Genomic DNA, 22,223 nt, shown 5'->3' on the forward strand with positions numbered 1-22,223 from the left:
TCTCTGGAGAACTGGCCTGAAACATCACTATCCATGTTCTCCAGAGATGCTGCCTGACCAGCTGAGTTACTTCAGCACTTTGTATCCTTTTGTGAAACCAACATCTGCAGTTCCTTGTTTCCACAAGAGTACAACGGTGACTGTTCATTCGAGTTGCAACACAAATGACACTGTTATGACACTGGAAAGTTTAACGTAAAAGGATTACATTTGCCAACATTGCTTGTTGCTTTTGACATTGGGGCAAAATCTGTTGATGATGAAGTAAACTTAGGTCTGCATATTTCTTGTTCCCTTTTTTTTGTATGAACTTTGTATAATTTCCCCTGTCTGCATTTAACGTATTTGCCCACAGTGCCCTCCATAATGTTTGGGACAAAGACCCATCATTTATTTATTTGCCTCTGTGCTCCACAATTTGAGATATGTATTAGAAAAAAATCACATGTGGTTCAAGTGCACATTGTCAGATTTTATTAAAGGCCATTTTTATACATTTTGGTATCACCATGTAGAAATTACAGCTGTGTTTATACATAGTTCCCCCCATTTCAGGACACCATAATGTTTGGGACACATGGCTTCACAGGTGATAGTAATTGCACAGGTATGTTTAAATGCCTCCTTAATGCAGGTGTAAAAGAGCTCTCAGCGCCTAGTCTTTCCTCCAGCCTTTCCATCATCTTTGGAAACTTTTATTGCTGTTTATCAACATGAGGACCAAAGTTGTGCCAATGAAAGTCAAGGAAGCCATTATGAGACTGAGAAACAAGAATAAAACTGTTACATCAGCCAAACCTTAGGCTTACCAAAATCAACTGTTTGGAACATCATTTTGAAGAAAGAGAGCACTGGTGAGCTTACTAATCACAAAGGGACTGGCAGGCCAAGAAAGACCTCCACAGCTGATGACAGAAGAATTCTCTCTATAATAAAGAAAAATCCCCAAACACCTGTCCGGCAGATCAGAAACACTCTTCAGGAGTCAGGTGTGGATTTGTCAATGACCACTGTCCGCAGAAGACTTCATGAACAGAAATACAGAGGCTTCACTGCAAGATTCAATCCACTGGTTAGCTGCAAAAATAGGATGGTCAGGTTACAGTTTGCCAAGAAGGACTTAAAAGAGCGACCACAGTTCTGGAAAATGGTCTTGTGGACAGATGAGACTAAGATTAACTTATATCAGAGTGATGGCAAGAGCAAAGTATGGAGGAGAGAAGGAACTGCCCAAGATCCAAAGCATACCACCTCATCTGTGAAACACGGTGGTGGGGGTGTTACGGCCTGGGCATGTATGGCTGCTGAAGGTACTGGCTCGCTTATCTTCATTGATGATACAACTGCTGATGGTAGTAGCAAAATGAATTCTGAAGACACATCCTATCTGCTCAAGTTCATCACCGGAGAAAACACCCCGCAACTGGTGATGTCCATGAATCACAGACTTCAAGCAGTCATTGCATGTAAAGGATATGCAACAAAATACTAAACAAGACTACTTCCATTTACATGACATTGCTGTGTCCCAAACATTATGGTGCCCTGAAATGGGGGGACTATGTTTCAACACTGCTGTAATTTTACCATGGTGAACCTAAAATGTATAAAAATGGCCTTTATTAAAATCTGACAATGTGCACTCTAACCACATGTGATTTTTTTTCTATTACAAATCTCAAATTGTGGAGCACAGAGGTAAATAAATAAATGATGGGTCTTTGTCCCAAACATGATGGAGGACACAGTATATAAAGCACATCATGATGAACTGACACATCTTTCACAATGAAAAAAGTACTTGATTTTCTTTATACTTTTCAGCCTTATGTTCAACTTTATTTTAATGCCAATTGGAAATCATTAGTATCTTGGCTTGTTGTGAATAACATCAAAACTTCCAAAGAAAAAGGGAAAATGTTCTATACGTGAAAATAACTTTTAATATTCTTTGATGCTTTGGACGATTTTGCAAGTCAACTATTGTTCCTTTTGCAAGTTCTCTGTAAACCATACGTCCCTAAGTAATGTAACCATAATTTCTTGGGTTGTATTTTCAGTTCAGTTTCAATTGTCTTCCTTGTTCCTTTTGCCCCATCACACTAGTCTAATGAATAAAGGCACCTGGACTTGGACAAGTCTAAGTGGCATCTGTTCACCATTCATATTGAGCCATGTGATCACATTTGGAACAGCTTATGGTCCATCTAAAAGAATAAATAATACATGGTTCTCAATACTGATCAAAACCCCTTTAACGGTTAGAAATTGGACTGTGCTTGAAGATATCGGAAAAGGCATACCTTAGTCATCCTTCATTGCACAGTGCCTATTGGCACATGTTCAGGCTTACAAATGTGGAATGGCAAAGAACGGAAGGAGATTCTCAGTGGAAGGAAGGAGAAAGTAACTGAACTAGTTTTAAAACTAAAATATTTAGTAAAACTTGAAAATTGAATATTACCGCTGGAGCCCTTTACAACTCTACCTTTAAAAAATTTCCATTCAATTCAATATATTTATGTATGTATCTGGTGCTGTAAGGCAGCAGCTCCACCGTGCCACCACTGTTTTTTTATCTCTAATTGGTAATAATATAGACTGTGCAACCTTTGTACTCCTCACTGGTCTTCATGAATGACTTTTTTTCAATGGAAGCTGTTACCTAAAATTTGTACCAAACTTCAAACACAAATACAGTTCCAAAATACATGTAAATTTGAAACAAAGCATTTAAAAAGTAGCAGCTCCAGTGCTTTAATAGCGAATATGTTACAGGAAGCATTAAATACAGAAATGGCACCATAAAATGTTTTTGGCACCAAAAAACGAATTCAAATATTCATACAAATGATTCTGGTTGTAGAATAAAATTCATTTTATATATGTAACAGTTTGTGTTGCTTTGGACAGTACTATAGTCTACACTAGCTGGAAAGCCAAACAACTTATGATTTCAAATTTAGGGAAACGTAGTCTTTTAAGATATATGATTTTTTGTCAATCATATTTTTTTGTGGCAAATTTTAACATAAGCCAATCAAATTAATCTTAAATTAGATTTAATATTTATTTAGTTGATATTATTTTGCTTCACAGGTAATTTGTTGAAGTTGTTAGATAAGAACACTGCTCTGTTCCTGTTTCTAAACCATTGTACAAAAATAACATGGGTGTTAGAGCATTTTATGGTGAATTAATTGGATGAAGGAGACACACAAAGAGAAATGTATTCTCAAATTTATGTCATGGTTTCATCAACTGCATTTTGGCAGCACTGGGGCAGAGCCCATGCCACAGTGGTACGTGCTCTCATTAAAAGCCAGATTTGTGTGAACGCTCATTAAATTGATGAACTCATTTGCTGATGAGAAATGACATTTCTGATTGTAAAGAAATGCATATGGAGTATAGGGAGGCCAGTCAGTGGCACTAGATAAAGATGCAGTTACTTCGGCACCAAACCAATGATCTGTAACACTGGAACTCTTTACTTTATAAAAACGTGGCATAATGAGTGAAAGGCTGTTGCATGTAATGAAGCAGCAGGCACTGATACTGTTTAACCTTCTGACCAACTATCTGATCAGTGCTCTGAAGAAGGCAAATTGCAAAAATATTTTGCTTCATGCATTTTGTTTTTAGCACTAACAAACCCTCTTGAGAGGCGTCACAGTATGTATTGATGCTTTATTGTTGAGCAGATCAAAAGGGCACCGACAGGTTCAAAATGCAAATTTTCCACACACAGGGGCTTTAGTAAATCCCTAGGTTTTGTTATATTGGAAACATTTTTGACCACTTTAAGCCAGAAAGTGTAACAATACATATACATATATTTTCTATTATGCTTTATAATACATAAAGTCCATTCTGATACATTCAGTGTTGCAGTCTTTGTTCTGGAGATTAAAAATGGTTGTTCGTTTGTTCTAAATGAATGGAAAAGAATTGAGAGAAGTGTTCTTTAAATAGGTTGGATTTCAAGTAAAAGAGGTAGATAAAAGTTCAGAATAAACCTAGAAACTCTGTTTATACCTTTTGTGGGAAACTATTAACAATAGGAAAAATATTTATTTTTAATATAGATGATAACTTAGTGAAATGTTACTGCTTTCAATGTATTAATTGTTATGCTTGTGCCAAGAGTTCACAAAGGTACCTAGCCATTCTGGAGAACTGCAGTATTTATTGCTGTTGATGTTTTAATATCAGTTACTAGGAAATAAAGATAGGACCAGGCACTGAAGTTGGTTGCTCCAGTCTTCCCAATATTTCGTTGAAGAAAATTTCTGCTCATTGTACAGTGTATGTTGCGTGCGTAGACTGACTTTTATAGGTTGTGTGGACGCCAGAGAAGGGTTTAAATGGTAGAAATTGGTATTGGTGTGGAAACTGAAACTGGCATTACATTTCCAGGATGAGGTTGCTAAGGGGCAGCATGAAGGTGAGAATAGGAGGGGCACCAAGTATAGGTCAAGGCAGACAATGAAAATAGAAGGGACAGAAGCATTGCTTTTATTAGTAGCGGAAAAGGTGCGGGTACGCATATAACAGTTCTTGCAACACTATTAGCTGCTGTATAACAACCAAATCTTTAACCAATTAGAATTGCTGGTGTTCCTGGTGTGTGTCATCACAAAAAAAAGGTACTGGAGGGAAGCAACTGAAACGCGTGGCTGCGGTTGCAACTGAATAGATAAGAATGGAAGGAGAGAGTGATCCCACTCAAATGGTTGAAGAGGTCGAGGCACTGGAGGAAACTTGTAATCAAACTGTAATCATTTAAGGTGCCATTAGATTGTTAAATCAAAGCATTTTCAGGAAAGTGTCCAATGTAGAAGAAGGGTTCTGATCCGAAATGTCATCTATCCATGTGCACCAGAAATGTTGCCTGACCCACTGAGTTACTCCAGCACTTTCCCAATGTAGAAACCTGATTGATGAAATTTAAATGAGGAATTCTCGGAAAGACGGGGATTAACTTGGAAACCTGCAAAACATTCATGAAAAAGATGCTGGTAGTGAGATAATTGTTTACAGCAAAGTTAACACCAACAATCCTAGAGGAGAGACAGTCCAGTCTTCACATGCAAGACACTCTTTATCAAATTTGTGGCATTGCCACAGTGCCAAGTGGATCAAAATGATTGAAGAACAGATCTTCCATCTTAAAACTAGGCATCCACGATGTGCAGGAGAAATGTGTTCCTCTTTATAATTAGCAGTTTTGTACCCCAGTATATCTTTCTTTCTGCTGCTATAATCAAACTAGAGAACCAACCCTATTATAATAAGGAACATATTAGGACATGCTGGTAAAAGCACTGTGTGTGTATAACGATGAGCTTCTATGCTAGTTAAACTGCAAACTACGAGTGTAGTGAACAGCACGTGTAGCATGCTATAGACTAAACTAATCAATCCCGCAACCAATTGATCAGATCAAAACTTTGCAGTTCTGCCATGCCGACTTGTGGATACCAATGAAGAATCAAACGTTTAATGGAAGGAGGAGGCTCTAAGAACATCAAACTCACCAAGCTCAACAGTATTGGGATCCAGCATTGGTGGCAAAGACAAGCTAATGATTTTGCAGCCATCTTCAAATGGAAGCAATGGCAGGCCTCAGAAAAGTCAGTTTTGAGTATCCAGATGATGTTTTAGAAAAGCTGAGAATGGTTCAATGGTTTGATTCCTGGGATTTCTGGGTTGCAGGGTGGGGTGGCCTGTGGCGTCACACATACACACTAACCCCCCCCCCCACCCCCCCCCCCCCACACACACACACACACACACACACACACACACACACACCCTTGATATTATATTAATGTTATAATTAATATTAATTAAGATTTAATTAAGAGAGACAGATGGAACTGCAGATGCCGATTTACCAAAAAAGACAAGGTGTTGCAACTCAGTGGGTCAAGAACCTTCTTCAGATTGATTTAGTTAGTTAGATTTAAATCCCACAGATGCCTTAGAGGGATTTGAACACCTCCCTCTCGTTCCCTGCACTATCAAGCACATAGTTTACTGATCAGAAACATTGACCTGTGGAGTAAATCTGACCATTCTATTTTGGAAAATATCCAATGTTAAAATGTTGGAGTAAATTAGTGGCTTTGGCACAAAGTGACCATGGGGCACTTGGAATCCTCAGCGTCAAAGGTGGATGGTGCTGCAAGGTTTGTAGTATAAGAGATCAATGCTTGCTTCCATTCACATTCTGGAACCTGGTCTATGGTTCTCTTCAAACTGATTTTCCATTATTTGTTTTATAATCATGACACAAATCCAAATTGAAGTCTGCAGACTGTTCATCTAAATATATTCAACCTGGGAGCTTTGTCTAACAGCAGTCAGGTTCTGGGACCTTTACAAATGTAGTGTTGATGTCAAATGTATTATAATGGAGCAGGTCAATGAATTAACTCCCCTTCCCATTCCAAAACTGACCTTTTTGTACCGGGCCTGCTCCACTGTCAATGTGAGGCCAAACGCAATTTGGAGACCTCATGCAGCACAAGTGACCAAATGGCCAACTCTTATTTATTTTTCACCATGCCAAGAACCAAGCTGGCCCAGTGGTCATAAACGGAATATGCCCAACTATGTGGAAAATTGCCAAAGTATGTGTTGTTCACACAAAGCAGGACAAATCCAATCCAGCTAATTATCATTCAACCAGCCTATTCTCAATCATCAGCAAAAATGATTGAATATATCATTTTCAGTGCTGTCAGGCACCACAGCTTATTGATGCATTGTTTGGATTTTGCCAGGGCCACTTGGTTCCAAATCTCATTACTGTCTTGGTCTAAACGTGGACCAAAGAGCTGAATTTTAGAGATAAGAGTGACTGCCATTGATATTAAAGCAACATTTTATTAGGTGTGGCATCAAGGACCGCTGATGAAACTGGAATCAGTGGGGAGAAACACTTCAATGGTTGAAATTATATCCCACACAAAGGAAGATAGTTGTGGTCAGTCATGCTTGTCCTAGTATGTGGCTGTGGGAATTACTCAGTGTCTGGACTACCATTTTTTGCTACTTCATCAGTGACCTTACTTCCATTGTAAGGTCAGGAGTGGAGGTGTTTCCTGGCGATCTCACAATTTTAAATGTAATTCCCTCGGCAAAATCAGTAGTCCGCACCTGCATTCAGAAGGCTCTTATCAGCCGACGCATCAGAGTTTTATAGTAAGTGGCAAGTAGGTTGGACACTAACCACCTCCAGCAAGAGACAATCTAACTATCTCTCTTGATATTTAGTGCCAATGCCATCATTTAATCTCCTTAGCTTGGGGAGTCTGCATCCGGGTGGCATGAAAATTGATTTCTCACAATTCTGTTAACCCTTGCTGTCTCCTCCCCTTCCTACCTCAGCCCTCGGGCTCCTCCTTTTTCCTTTCTTCTCCCCGCCCCCACTGCCCCCCACCCCCTATCAGTCTGAAGAAGAGTTTCGGCCCGAAACGTTGCCTATCTCCTTCGCTCCATAGATGCTGCTGCACCCGCTGAGTTTCTCCAGCATTTTTGTGTACCTTCGATTTTCCAGCATCTGCAGTTCCTTCTTAAACTCCTTAGTTAACTTACTGGTTGATTTTGTTAGTAAGTAGGTGTGATGGGGGAGAATGGGTGTAGGTGTGGTTACCTATCATCCAGAAGCACATCTGGGTCAGCTACACAAATATAGCCACAAAAAAGTCATAGACAGAATACCACCTCCTAAAACCTCAATACCCTACCACCATGAGAAGGACCAAGTTAGAGGTGTAATGTAATACTGTCTGCTAGCCTGGATGAGTGCATCTCCGCACACTCTTAAGAACCCCAACACCATATATGGCAGAGCAGCCTCCGGGTGCTTCCCCATTCTAACATTGCTACCACTTGAAGGTTGTCATCTTGCCGACTCCAAAAGCACCTCCCAGATTTGAAAATATGATCGGCAAGAAAGTCATGGACTGATGGGAATGCTATAATATGCTGATGTTCCCACGAAGTTGCTCAACATCTTGGCTTAGAAATGTATTACTATCTTTATCACTACAGGGAATAAATCCAGGGATTCCCTCCTCAATACCATGGGAATGCCATCACAAGAAGGACAACAGCAATTCAAGATAGTGGCTGAGATGGGTAATAAATCTTGGCCTCGCGAGCGAATTCCAAATTATACATCCATTGCGTCACTAGTTTGTGTTTTCATCATAGTACATGTCCAGTTCCCACTCCTGCCTCATCTGTTGAATCTTCCATCCATGCCCATGTCATCTCTGGACCTCTGGATCTCTGGACCTGGCAATTCCAATGCACCACTATTTATTCGTTTCTGGTTCTGCCTTCCAAAATTGCAGTCACTCCCTAATGTGCACTAAGTACTGTGCTCTTATTTCGTAAAAGCAGAACGTGTTGGAAAGACTGTAAAATCTGAAGAGAGAAAAAAACAGGGTTAATGTTTTAGACCTATTTCTCTTTCAACGGATGCTGTCTGAGCTGAGTGTCTGTGGTTCTTCTTTTTTATTTCAGATTTCCAATATTTGCAATTTTTGACTTTCAATTCCCATTTCTGTGTATGTGCTGTGCTGTCTTATAATATTTTCAGGTTTGTTTTCATTGGATTATGTATACAATTTTGATTGGTAATGATAGATAAAAATACCTTTGTAAATGTTACTATTTTGAAAACTAGAACAGGTTTTTGTTTTGATTTGACAAGATTATTGATTGAAACCTACTGATTAATTCAAATTTGATATCAACAGATGCAACACTATTTGGATAATTTTAATAAGCAACTTTTGAAATGCTGACTTCATATGTCATCATTGATGATCTTCATCCTCATGAAACAAATTGTTTTTTTGATTTTGGGCTAATATCCCTTTGACAAAGGAGAAAATTAGGTGATTGAAGCTCAATTTGTAACATGTTATTAACCATTTCCACATGAATAGATCAGTAAAAGGATAATGGATGAGAGTTTTATTATTACCTTTCTGGTAAAATGAAGTGGTATAAAAGATAAGGTGATGAGATTAATGAACATAAGGAAGAGGTGCAATCAATCAAAATCCAACAGGGAGATGAAATGACAGTATTTTAGATTTAAGAGATCCTCGTGAAGGTAGCACTGAAGGGACCTGCATACTTATCTAAACTTCATTTGTATAGGCCGAAGTACCTTGTCTGACGAACCTTATCAGCTTCTTTTGCTCATCGAAATGCAAATTAAGTGCAGCTCTGTGGTATTCACATCTTAGAAGCTATTTTTTTTTCTAAGCTGGATTTCAAGTGAAAGCATAGAGCAAAAAGGGACATCCCAGCTAGTGCATTGTAAATTATTTACAGGCAAGGGCTGTGAGGTGCATCCGTCCAGTACAAATATTACATTACAAAATAAGAATTTCAGACTGTCATAAATCTGTCTGATGTGGCAGCATTGAATAAAATAGTTTTGGTCGTCCTAGAGACATCAATTTGCCAGTCACTGCTTCATGTATCAAAGGGTGTTCTTAAGGGAACCCATGAAAATATCAATATCATGGTTAATATAAATGAAATTAATTTTTAAAGCTGGGCTAAAGGTTGACATGTGAAAAATTGCATTACTTTGCAGAAGAGAAATTTCTGTCTTAGAGTGAAATTTGAGGTCAAAGGGGCAAGTAATTTTCACAATCTTCAATGGAACCAGTGAAATATGAACTTCATTGTCACTGAGCCTCTAAGCGATAAGATAAAATGACTTGATATATCATTTGTTGCTGGTTTATCATCACCACCAGTAATTGAAAGAGAAAACACAAGATTTAAAAAATGGTTACATAATGAGGAAATGGGGCACATTGTTTTTAATTTTTTTTTACAATTTCTGACATTGAACAGTCTGGGACAAAGAGAGTAAATTAAAATAATTACTTGGATAAATTGAGTTTGTAGCCTAATTATAATTTTGCTGTGAATATTTAGCCCTTAAGCTGTGCCTGGGGAGGCATTAACTCATTTTCCTCAATCCTGTTTTATAACTCAAAATGCCAAAGATACTTTAGTACAATGCATCTCATCAAAGCTGAATGCGGTATCTTTGAAAATGTCAGAAATACTACTGATACTAATTTTCTCTGCATTGATTCCATTGAATTGCTATTTTTATTATGTCATATATTCAGTAATAGATCATCTGTATCATAAAAACTGCTTGTATTTAATTTACATTGTATGGCATGTTAATTTCACATGCATCATTGCTATTGTTCATGAGTTGTCTAAGGGTAGATTTCTTTAGGAAGGAAAACCTAACACGGCCAAATATTGAATATATTTTACCCTCTTTTTATCACCTCCCCAGTAAGCTCTGTTGTAATTCAGCAGATGTCTGAGATGGTCAAAAATCACAAAAGTAAGTCAGTTAGTGTGTAACTTGATACACATCATTGGTAATTACATGCAGATTTACTAAAAGCTATTAATAAAATCAATGTCTCTGAAAATGTTGCAGAGTAGTTATTTTGGTGTACTTACACCTGACCTTCCTTTGATTTCTTTTTTCATACAATCTGTTAGCATCATCCAGAGCAAGAAGAAAGCAATTCAACTATTTGTCTTTTTATTCTTCTATTGGATCAGGATGGATTCAGGGCCACTGCAGACCTGATTTTATGTAATCTGTCTCAGATATATAAAGGAAATAACATACTGGGTTTTTTTTAACAAAAGAAAGTAACCAACTTCTGAAACAATAAATTCACATTTGAGTTGATGGAGTTGGTGTTCAGGGTAGCTTGTATATGTAATAGTATGCTTTCAACTGAGAGGTTCAACGTCATTTTATGAATTGCTGTATCTGTGGTACAATGCACACGATATTTTAGTGCAGTGCTTGAGTGGATTAAAACATGATGCAAGCACTCCAGTCATTGCAACAAACCAAGTGTAAGTAGAATTTTTGGACTGCAAACTCAGAATGGTTCAAAAAAAGTTGAGGCATTTTTCCTTTGCTGCACCTTTCAAATGGTTATCTTGTGCATGCCACTGCAGAGCAAAGGCTGAGATGCAGTTTCTATGGCAACTGGTTCAGTGGAGGCAGAGGCCATCATCTGGGGTACTGTCAGTGAGAGAGTGCCAGAGACCTAAAAGTCCCAAAGATGGGCTGCTTCCACCTAATCCAGTTTTAATTGAACTCCAGAGACTTTGATGTGAAGCTGCAGATCAGGCAGATACTATTCCAGAGAGGAATCAGATTTGCTTAGCCAGGCCTCAGCTGTTCCTCACTACTGTCACCTTGTTTTAATGAGTACTCTAAGAAACTCTTATCATGAGCCTTCTTCTCCTGTTAGTCCTATTTGAATATTTTTGATTAATGCTGTCTTCTACAGTGGCAGAAAAGTGGCCCAATCCGGTTGTCCCTTAACACCTTCATAATTATGCTTTAAAATAAAAGGCAAAACTGGAGCAACAAAGACACAAAGTGGTTTCAGGCTAAGGATAGGATTAGTTTGAATTGTGCAGGCAGACTAAGCATCTGTGTCTGTCAGCTGAGATGACAGGCATTGTAACGAGTTACTCTGACAACCACTAATTCCATGGAGAGATTATGCCGAGTTCATTTGCAGTTTTTTGTTTAGGTTTAGCTGACAAAATGATACTTAACCTTTTACATAGGCAGCGTATTGCTTTGAACGTTTCTGTATATGGGATTAAAAGGTTTTGATCAGTATAAGAATCCAGCGCCTTTCATTCCTCAAAGCGATTTAAGAAAGTGTATTTTAGGTACTGCATTTTTTAATAAAGGAAAGAGCTACTTCTAAACATTGACACATTAAAAAGTAAGATCTTAAGATAACTTTTCCTGAATAAATAAATAATAAAAATCCTTGCAGTGATCTATGTGCACCAGTGAGAGTCAATCTGCTAATAGTTTAACTGGAAACATTGTTTGTCTATCTCCTATACATTCACACTGTTTCATTTCTGCATCAAGTGTTCAGATTTACCAATGACAAAAATAAAGAATTCTGTGGCATTTAGTTTTCTATTAGTGGAATCACTAAACCATAGACATTAAATGCATTCTTTAAATAAGTATAAGTAAATTGTGTGCATATATGCAAAGCATGATATATATCTTGTGAGAGCTTTGTACCATGTGTGTGTGTGTGTGTGTGTCACATGTAAAAAACAGGTGTCTTTTTAAACCATCTATATATTTTGCACATAAACATGCACAACTGTTTAATAAATAATATGACATCAGAAATGTTTTTCATATTTGACTTTTCTGGTAAGATTTATTAGTCGATCGTGTTCTTTTAACGACTTGTTTATGTGAAATCATTCAAATTTGAAAAATTCTATGTCATTTTAATTCTGTTAAGCTTTTTATATGTTTCATTAATAAAACACATTTCCCACCTGTAAGACTAGCTATTCTTTATTCGTAGATTTTGACATATACTGAAGGACTTCATGGAAAATGGCTGTTCAGCGAAATCCGTGCTATTTTCTCCAGGCGCTATTTGCTACAAAATACTGCACTAGAAATCTTTATCGCCAATCGAAGTAAGTCCTTTTAATGATACATGACCAGTTATTTTAGCTGGAATATTTCTGCTTAACTATTTAAACCATGTGAAGTTATTGTAACATGTAAACAATCCTTGCAGTGCCCATGGTGAAATTTAGGTATGAAAATGTTTTATTCTTATTTGGAAAGGATGGAAATCATGTTTCGTGAATACAATGTAAAACTTGTTCTGCTTAAGAAGTCACATTGAGCTTTGGAGATGGGAATTTAAAATTATCCAATTAATTGTTGTTCAGTAATCATCAATTTTGGTTAGGTAAGGGGGAGGTGCAGCGAGATCTGGGCGTCCTTGTACACCGGTCACTGAAAGTTGGCTTACAGGTACAGCAGGCAGTGAAGAAAGCTAATGGAATGTTGGCCTTCATAACAAGAGGATTTCAGTATAGGAGTAAAGACGTTCTTCTGCAGTTGTATAGGGCTCTGGTGAGACCACATCTGGAATATTGTGTACAGTTTTGGTCTCCTAATTTGAGGAAGGACATCCTTGTGATTGAGGCAGTGCAGCGTAGGTTCGCGAGATTGATCCTTGGGATGGCGGGACTGTCATATGAGGAAAGGTTGAAAAGACTAGGCTTGTATTCACTGGAGTTTAGAAGGATGAGGGGGGGATCTTATAGAAACATAAAATTATAAAAGGACTGGACAAGCTAGATGCAGAAAAATGTTCCCAATGTTGGGTGAATCCAGAACCAGGGGCCACAATTTTAGAATAAAGGGGAGGTCATTTAAGACTGAGGTGAGAAAAAACTTTTTCACCCAGAGAGTTGTGAATTTATGGAATTTCCTGCCACAGAGGGCAGTGGAGGCCATGTCACTGGATGGATTTAAGAGAGAGTTAGATAGAGCTCTAGGGACTAGTGGCGTCAGGGATATGGGGAGAAGGCAGGCACGGGTTATTGATAGGGGACGATCAGCCATGATCACAATGAATGGCGGTGCTGGCTCGAAGGGATGAATGGCCTCCTCCTGCACCTATTTTCTATGTTTCTATGAACCCATCATTTCTTGCAAATTTTATATTACTTGAAGCTATTGAAGTGGGAGAGAGAAGGCTTTACATCTATTTATCTTCTGGATAATTGTGGTGCCCTCATCACAATCCAAACGTAATCGGTACCAATCATTAACAATCGCCAATCAAACATACTGTTTGATTTTTACATTGTTTTTTTTCTCCCAAAATAATTAACAGGTAATCAAAATATTCTTCCAAAAAACTCTTAAGTACTTTAGATTTCCAAAATTCCTGAGAAAACTTCTGGAGTGTATAAATTTCATACTAAATGTATGCATTGGAATATCTCAATAAAAGGTACAATATTGTAACTGAACTCTTCTGTTCAATAGTTAATGGATTTGTTGACCCAGCATGGGTTAGAATTGCAACACATGTTTCCACCAAATCTCTGATGTAGACTACTCCAACTTTGTGATGATATCCATGCGGCAAAGTTTGTTTAAATCCATGGTCATGTTTGCAGCAGGAAATCTTTTTTGGGAATGAATTTCAGTGGGGAAACGGAAATAACCCGTTGCCCATTGAAAACTGTGATTTATGTGTAGACAAAGGGGCTTGCAATTCTGCATCTGTTATATATCTAATTGCAAAGAGATGTTCTATTAAACAAAAAAAACTGCAATATAAATCACAGAAGGTGATGTCATGTTAAAAAATGTTCTTTTATTGTTTGTTTCTTTGCCAGCTGCTGTCATGTTCAACTTCCCAGACCAAGCTACAGTGAAGAAAGTCGTTCACTGTTTGCCCCGTGTTGGAGTCGGCACAGGTTTTGGACTACCCCAAACCAGGTGCGTTGGCAAATTATTCCTTTGCTTCCAGAGGTGTTACAATTACAGAGCAGTCTTCTGTATTTTTTCCTCTCCCTTTCCTAAAAGTATATATTGCAAAGTATATGCTGTTTTCCTGTTACAGAAATACATTTATTTTGCTCAACCCCAGGGCGGGTTTTGAGAGCCTGGTTCATCTTTGAAGATATTAACATATAATACCCTCGGATTCTATTCTGTTACTGTAAAAAAAATTCATTCATTAAAATGTAACATGCATTTATTTTGTCATATAGTGTAGTAGTGCCAAATCCATAAATCAGTGCTAAAATGGCACTGCATTGTGTCAACTTGGCCTTGTTGAACTAATTGAACTAGCGCAGCTGTGAAACTGAGCAAACTAGCTTTCAAAAGTAAAGAAGAATGCGAATCATGCCATATGACAATATCCAGTTGCTGTCAACTATAATTTTTGTCAGACCCATTCTGTTTGTGTTGAATGTTTTCAGATGCCACGAGAAAGACTATTAAAATTGTGCTGGGGAAAGTTGAACAGAATAAACCAAACTATGAAAAGTTCTCGTGATTTCCTTGTGCATTCATTATGCTCACTTACATTATGGCCATGAATTCATAAATTTGAATTTGCAGCTGATTCTCAGTAAAGCATGGAGAAACTAGGTCAATTTGCTAACTGTTGAGTACACAGTCTGCACTTTTTATTTAGTTTCAAGGAGGCTGTAAATTAGTTTTACAATAGCTTTCCTTGAGACAAGTGCTGTTTTAATTTACTTTTTTGTGCAGTATAGTGGATTTGTATTTCAATATTGCATTAAATTAATCTGAGTTGAATTGTGATACAATTGCTCATTTTGGCTCTTCCTTTTTCAAACCAGGTTGAAGCACAAATTTAGAAACTGCAATCTGTTTTCTATAGACTACTAAGACAGGAGCCAAATCTCTTAATGCAGAAAGGTGGTAGTTATATTAGTTATCTGCGAAAAATTACATATTGCTATTACATATTGCCATTAAGATATGTGCAAATTTAAACTGTGCAACTTTTAAATTGTGTTATCTATACATTTATTGTACTACAATGAAATATGACCTGCTGAGATACTTGTATGTTTTTGATTTTGTGCATGACCTGCAGACGAATCAGCCTGGCTAATCCACGCCAACTTTTTAAAGCATCCAATATGATGCAGCGTTGGCAGAGGAGAGAAATTTCCAACTTTGAATACCTCATGTTTCTCAACACAGTAGCTGGTAAGGAATATTGAAGTTTTTATTTCAAATAGCGTTGTTTGTAAATTACGAGTAAACTAATGGAATCAGACATAAGATTTTGTAAACTAGCACTGCTGGAAACAGGTAGAGGAATATATGATATGAAAACTGCTGCAAGTTAAGGGTCTGAAAGATTTTGAAGCTGGTGTTCACATTTATCTGAAAACAGAGTCTGCAAGCCTGCTGGAAAACATCCAGCATGAAAGTGGAGGAAATCAGAAGGAAACAGAATTTATAACATCTGAGTTTCCACTATTTTAAGTGGGAAACATAGACTGATCGTAACTATACATTATTTAGTGCTATTTTATTTGTTCACCATTTAACCATGTGCTATTTTTATACAGTAAAGCTGAACTAAAGAATTGAATGTAAAGCTATCCATTTGGTTGAATGGCTAATAGAGATCAGTTGACTATTTTCCAAAGTAAATACATTGCCCACTACTTCCATGTATGGTCCACTCCTCACACCTGCCATTCTCTGTATAACATAATTATTTCTGAATTGTCTCTGCGTCTGCCATGCTTTATGGTTTGTGGCATTCTCAAATATATCACTTGGATTTGGTTTTAACTATCCATTTTAAAACCTTCGGTATTTCAGTCAGGCCACATATCTCATAGATTGTGAGGTGGGTATGGTTTTGATAGTACTGCCAACCTGGTATCCTTTGCTGAATACAAGGTTTTCCAACTATGACAATACCATTGTTATCCACTTTGTTAGACACTAAGATCAGTTTGGTTTTCTTTAATTGATCAATTTTATTTTGTCGTAAATTTGAAAAATATAATTTGTATAATTTTTCCAGTAGTTAAAGCATATAAAGACCAGATGATCAGAGGACAACGGTTCAAAGTGAAGGGGAAAAGTTTTAACAGGAATCTGAGGGGTCACCTTTTCACACAACAGGTGGTGGGTGTATGCAACAAGCTGCCAGAGGAAGTAGTTGAGGCTGGGACTATCCCAACGTTTAAGAGAGTGTTAGATAGGTACATGGATAGGACAAGTTTGGAGGGATATGGACCAAGCGCAGGTAGGTGGAACTAGTGTAGCTGGGACATGTTGGCCGTTGTGGGCAAATTCGGCCATCAGAATCAGAATCACACTTTATTCGCCAAGTATGTTTTGCAACATACGAGGAATTTCATTGGCCAGGTCAGTCATACAATTAAAAGTAACAGATCACTTCAAAAACACATTTTAACATGAACATCCATCACAGCGACTCCTACACATTCCTCACTGTGATGGAAGGCGAAATAAAGTTCAAGTCCGATGGAACCTCGCGTCGGGGCTGGTCAAACCTTCTGCGACGTTGGAGCCCCCGACAGCCTCACCCGAGACTGCGAGCCCTTGGTGTTGATTCCGCGGTGGGAGCGATCCCAGGCAAGGGATCAGCTCCGATGTTAAGTCCGCGCACCGCAATAGGGCTCAAAGTCAGTCCGAGGAGGCTTCCAGCTCCATCGATGGAAGGCCGCAGAGCCCGGAGAATGTGATCCGAAAATTGATCACATTTCCGGGAAGGTAAGAACCTGAAAAAAAGTCTCCCCAATCCCCTCCCCCCTTCCCCCACATAAAACAAACCGAAGAATATTAAAACCAAACTGTTAACAAACTAAAAAATAACAAAAAGAGTGAAAAGACGAACAGACTTCCGGCAGGACTGTCATCTCCCCGGCGCCCCTGGTGGTTATAGGGCCTGTTCTACACTGTATCACTCTATGACTCTATAATGTGTGTGCCCATGTTGTTTTTAATTTAGAAAATCTTATTAACTATCACCGCAGTGCAGTTTGAAGCATTCAATTCATAACTAAATTCATTCTGATATCACATTTGGAAGGAAATGAACACATCAATGTGGAGGATAAATAGAGGAGACACAGGAGACTGCAAATGCTGGTATCCTGAGGAAAAACAAAGTGCTGGAGGAACTCAGAAGGGCAGGCAGTATCTGTGGAGGGAAATGGATAATAATTCAGGTTTGGGGGGGGGGGGGGGGGGGGGAGTAGAGGAGAAGCAGCTGGGAAAGAGAGTTGGGGGTAGTGCAAAGTCTGGCAAGTGATAGGTGGATGCAAGAGAGATGGGCGGGGGTTGACTGGCAGATGGGTGGAGATCGTGACCAAGTGGAGGTGAAAAGGGAATAAAAGGATGTCAGATAATGAATGTAAAGTAAAGCCAGAGGCAAGGATATCGTAGACCCGGATATGAGAGGTGTGGGAAATGACCTCAGGAATGGGAAAAGGGAGAGGGTTCCAGGGGGGTGGATGGGAGAAATATGTATGCATCAGGAAAGAGAAGGGGTGGGGGATGTTAGAGGAATATTACTTGAAACTGCCCAAGCAGAACATAAGGTGCTTGTCTTCCAGTTTGTATGTCAGCTGGATAACACATAAACAATGTGTTATTGTGAGAGAAAAATAAATGGATAGTAGTTAAAATTCTATTTGTTGCATCCCATTAGCATGTATTTCCTTCAGTTGATTTATGTCACATTATTTCTTTGTCTACTACTCAGACCTTACTTAATATTAAAATATTTTTGTGCCTTGAGTATGCTGGTTTAGATGAATATCTTGATTAAAAATGAGAAAATTGAAGCAGAAATGGGGGGAATAGTTCGATCCCAGTTCATAAACCTAAAAAAAACTCGCTATTTTCATTTGATGTCATCAGATGTAATTTGAAAAATGATTTCTGCAATGTATTATTTTCATGTATCAGATTAGCAAATTTAACAGGAATTTAATCTGACCTCTCAGACGTTGCTGAAAGGAACATCCGGAATTAACATGCTACTCTCAGTTTGGGTCTCGACCCGAAAGGTCACCCTTTCCTTCTCTCCAGAGATGATGCCTGTCCCGCTGAGTTACTCCAGCATTTTGTGCCTATCTTAAGTTCTTGTACAAGTTGCTTTCAAGTTGTAAATCAATTTCTTGTAGAAAATACAAAAAGATGTGAGTTTATTATAAAATGAAATGCATGTTTAATCTCTATGGCCTTGGATTAAATTGTGAAAAATCACTGGAACAGAATACAACTGATTTGTATTCCAACTTCCACTATTGGTTCATAGCTTTTAATTCTTTTACCTAAAAACTGTAGAGGTCTTGCAGTCTGCTCTCAGTCTCCCATCTCTTAGCCAACTATTATCCCCCATTTCAGATCATTACCAATCTAGTTTTCTTATCATAGATGACACTATCTTTCATGATGTTATCATCTCCATCATCAAACATGTATCCTCGATCGTTTTTTTGCCTTCGCCATAATCATTATCTTCAAAGTCTAGGAGAAGAACACATCTTCCGCCTGCTAAGCTGTTTCTCCGCCCGAAGATTTCTGACATCCCATCCACAACAATGCAGCCACTTGCACAGGCAGCATTTCTCGTATTAGTGCCGTTAAAGTTACAATATCTACAACCCATGTTATTCTCCAGTATCGTCCTCACATCAATGTCCTTAGCTAACAATGCAGTAAAGCCCCTGACCCACTTAGGAAACCTGAACGGAAACCTCTGGTGACCTTGCGCCCCACACAAGGTTTCTCCTCTCCTTCTCTCTCCCCTTCTCTCCCTTTCTCCCCCCTTCTCTCTCCCCTTCTCTCCCCTTCTCTCCCCTTCTCTCCTCCTTCTCTCTCCCCTTCTCTGTCCTTCTTTCCCCTTGTCTCCCTCCCTCCCGCACTCTCTAAAGGACTTACTGTGCTCTGTGGCAGCCGTTTACCTTCCTCTTCATCGCGCAGACAGCGTTCCTCTGCTGTCCCTGGCCCCCACCTTCGCGATGTGTGTGTGTGTGTGCGGTCGGTAGCAAAGATCCTGTAGGATCTTTGGTCAGTAGATGCAGCTCACGCTTCGGTGGAGGCTTTCCAGGTGAGTGACCAAAACCTCTGGTGACTCACGGAAACCTTGGGTCACCAGACGTTTTCGTTCAGGTTTCCTAAGTGGGACAGGGCCATAACTCAGTTGAAAGAAGAACTTTTCTCATCTTTGCTAAAAAGGCGAGGCCTTTTGTTTGGTTCCTACCAAAAATTCCTTATTCTTGTCTGAATCTCATTCTAACTGAAGTAGGCTAGCCCAGATAATAATGGGCCTGTCCCACTTAAGCGACTCTTTAGGCGTCTGCCAGGGACTAGTTTTAATGGAATTCACCTACAACACTTGGTGACAACCTTCGACTACACCTATGTCAACCTACGACAACCTACGACAGCATAAAATTGTCGCCATGGTAGCCAGAAATTATTTTAACATGTTGAAAATTTTGCGGCAGTCGCCTGTATTCGCCCATAAAATCACCTAAGTGGGACAGGCCCATAAGGATACACTGAAGTCAAGACTCTTGACCCTTTTTGGTCAAGACTGTAGTGACCCCGAACAACTTCTCCTGCGGCAAAAACATATCTTTAACATGTGTCAAAGCCATGTTTAAATTGTCAGGTGGATCCATCAATAATGACTTTAAAAAGCATTTTAATATTCAGACTGCACACACACACACGCGCACATGCACATGCACATAAATCATTTTAAATGACTTTGTTAAATAAGATAAAAAACCTTTTCTTACCTTTTTGTCAACAACTGCTTTCACCCATTGGTTTCAATCGAATTGTTGTACTTATACTGGTTAACCTGGTATTAGTTATGTGAATGAATTTCCCAGCCTGAGAAACATTAGAATTTCCAGAAGTTTGAAATAACCAGTCAAACCCCATGAGGAGCACACTGTGCACAGTAGAGGTCCATGTCTGGTGCTCAGCTGAACATTAGGTTGTGCCACAACCTTCAGTTATCGACCTATGCTCAGGGAGTTCCATTGCACCCATGTGTAAAGATTTATACCCTCTTAAACCCTGATATTAGCATGTTTCCAAAGGTATTTCACACCCACCACCGCTTATTCCTGCCTTTGCAACTTCAAGACTCTGGTGGTATTTGCTGACAATCTTGGTTTATCCTTCACAAAGTATAATTTCTCCAGTGCCCAAATACCTGCACTCTGCCCCACACCATGTCATATTTGTTTGTAGTTCGTGTCCCAAAACAAATTTTCACCTTTATTTATCCACATAACCCTACGTGTCTTAGTCACATTTTTCTTCCATAATCCAGAAACCACCTGTGAGCTTGGTCAGCGTTGTCTGTTTTTAGTTCAGATTTCTAGCATCGTTTTCATTCATCGGGAGTGTCTTCAGTTGGTGCAATTTGTTTTTCTCTTGAGAACTCATTCCTCATTCCCTTAATATGTTTACCTTCTCTAATTGTCACCCTTAATATACAATCATTTCTTCTATCTCCCATACCCTTCTTCACTGTCTACTTTCTCCTACACAACAAAACTTGAAATGTTTGATTATAGGAAGGATATAAGATTGATAGAGGTCGGCGTAAGAACATGGGAAATACTGGTGTAGGCCGTTCAGCCACATGTACCTGTTCTGTCATTAAATCAAGTCACAACTAATCACACCTTTGCACTACTTGCCTTGATAACCCCATTTTCCTTGATTCCTTATTGACTAGAAATCTGTTGACTGTTAATTGATTTTCTCCTCCTTCAGTTCACCCCCTCAACTTGATTGTGACAATTTTGATGCACTGGCCATGGAAGTCACTTTTCCATTTGTCATCTACTAGTTGGAGCCATACTATACGTATATGTACTTTTATGTAAACTGCTGAAATTGTATATTTGTTTTCCTATATTAAAAGAATCATACAGTTTGCATTTTCAACTAATTTGAAGCTTTTCTTCCTAAATGAATATCCTTTTTTTAATTAAATGATTTTCTTTTTCTGTTGAGGTCGAACATACAGTGACTTAAATCAGTATCCGGTTTTTCCTTGGGTGATTACTAATTATGAATCGGAGGAGTTGGATATGACTCTGCCAAGCAATTTCAGAGATTTGTCCAAGGTAATGTGTCTTCAATTTTTTTACACTACCTGATATTACATTAAGATTCTAGCGATGCACGTACTTCCCTTTTGATTCCCACATCGTCTGGGTTTTTTTTTGCATTAGTCATAACTTTTCCGTTAATTATTTTCTTTTGTCGCAAGGACAATGGATGGAATTTTGGTTAGAGTCTGGGGATGTAGGCTTGGTACAAAACGAGTACTTTGCTTTTGTTTTCACCAAGGAGGAGGACATGGAGGGCAGTGAGATCTGTGTGGAGAATACTAATATGCAAGGGCAGTAAGAGACTAATGAAGAGTATGCGTTGGGGGCTCTCGAAGAGCATAAGGTGTATAAATCCCCAGGACCCGATGGGATTTATCCCAGGTTATTGAGAGAGGCGAAAGAGGAGATTGTGGGAGCCTTGACGAAGACCTTTGCATCTTCGCTAGCCGCAGGTGAGGTCCCGGTGGACTGGAGACTAGCTAATGATTCTTTATTTAAAATGTAGAGGGATGTAAAGCGAATCCAAGGCAATTGTAGGCTGGTGAGCCTCATCTCAGTGGTAGGGAATCTATTAGAGAGGATTCTTCTGGATAGGATTTATTCCCATTTGTAAGGGAATGGGTTAATTAGGGACAGTT

General features: G+C 38.8%; 1 protein-coding gene across 1 annotated transcript in view; it reads left to right on the forward strand.

Annotated features, from left to right (window-relative positions):
* Window positions 1–22,223, forward strand: part of lrba (LPS responsive beige-like anchor protein) — a 672,999-nt gene that overhangs the window by 427,555 nt on the left and 223,221 nt on the right. The window contains exons 40-43 of the mRNA XM_033017677.1: window positions 12,453–12,570; window positions 14,299–14,401; window positions 15,537–15,652; window positions 21,485–21,597. Coding sequence (XP_032873568.1) covers window positions 12,453–12,570; window positions 14,299–14,401; window positions 15,537–15,652; window positions 21,485–21,597 — 450 coding nt within the window. The remainder of the gene's footprint in view (window positions 1–12,452; window positions 12,571–14,298; window positions 14,402–15,536; window positions 15,653–21,484; window positions 21,598–22,223) is intronic.

The sequence above is a fragment of the Amblyraja radiata genome, chromosome 1, assembly GCF_010909765.2.
Source record: "Amblyraja radiata isolate CabotCenter1 chromosome 1, sAmbRad1.1.pri, whole genome shotgun sequence".
Lineage (NCBI taxonomy): Eukaryota > Metazoa > Chordata > Chondrichthyes > Rajiformes > Rajidae > Amblyraja > Amblyraja radiata.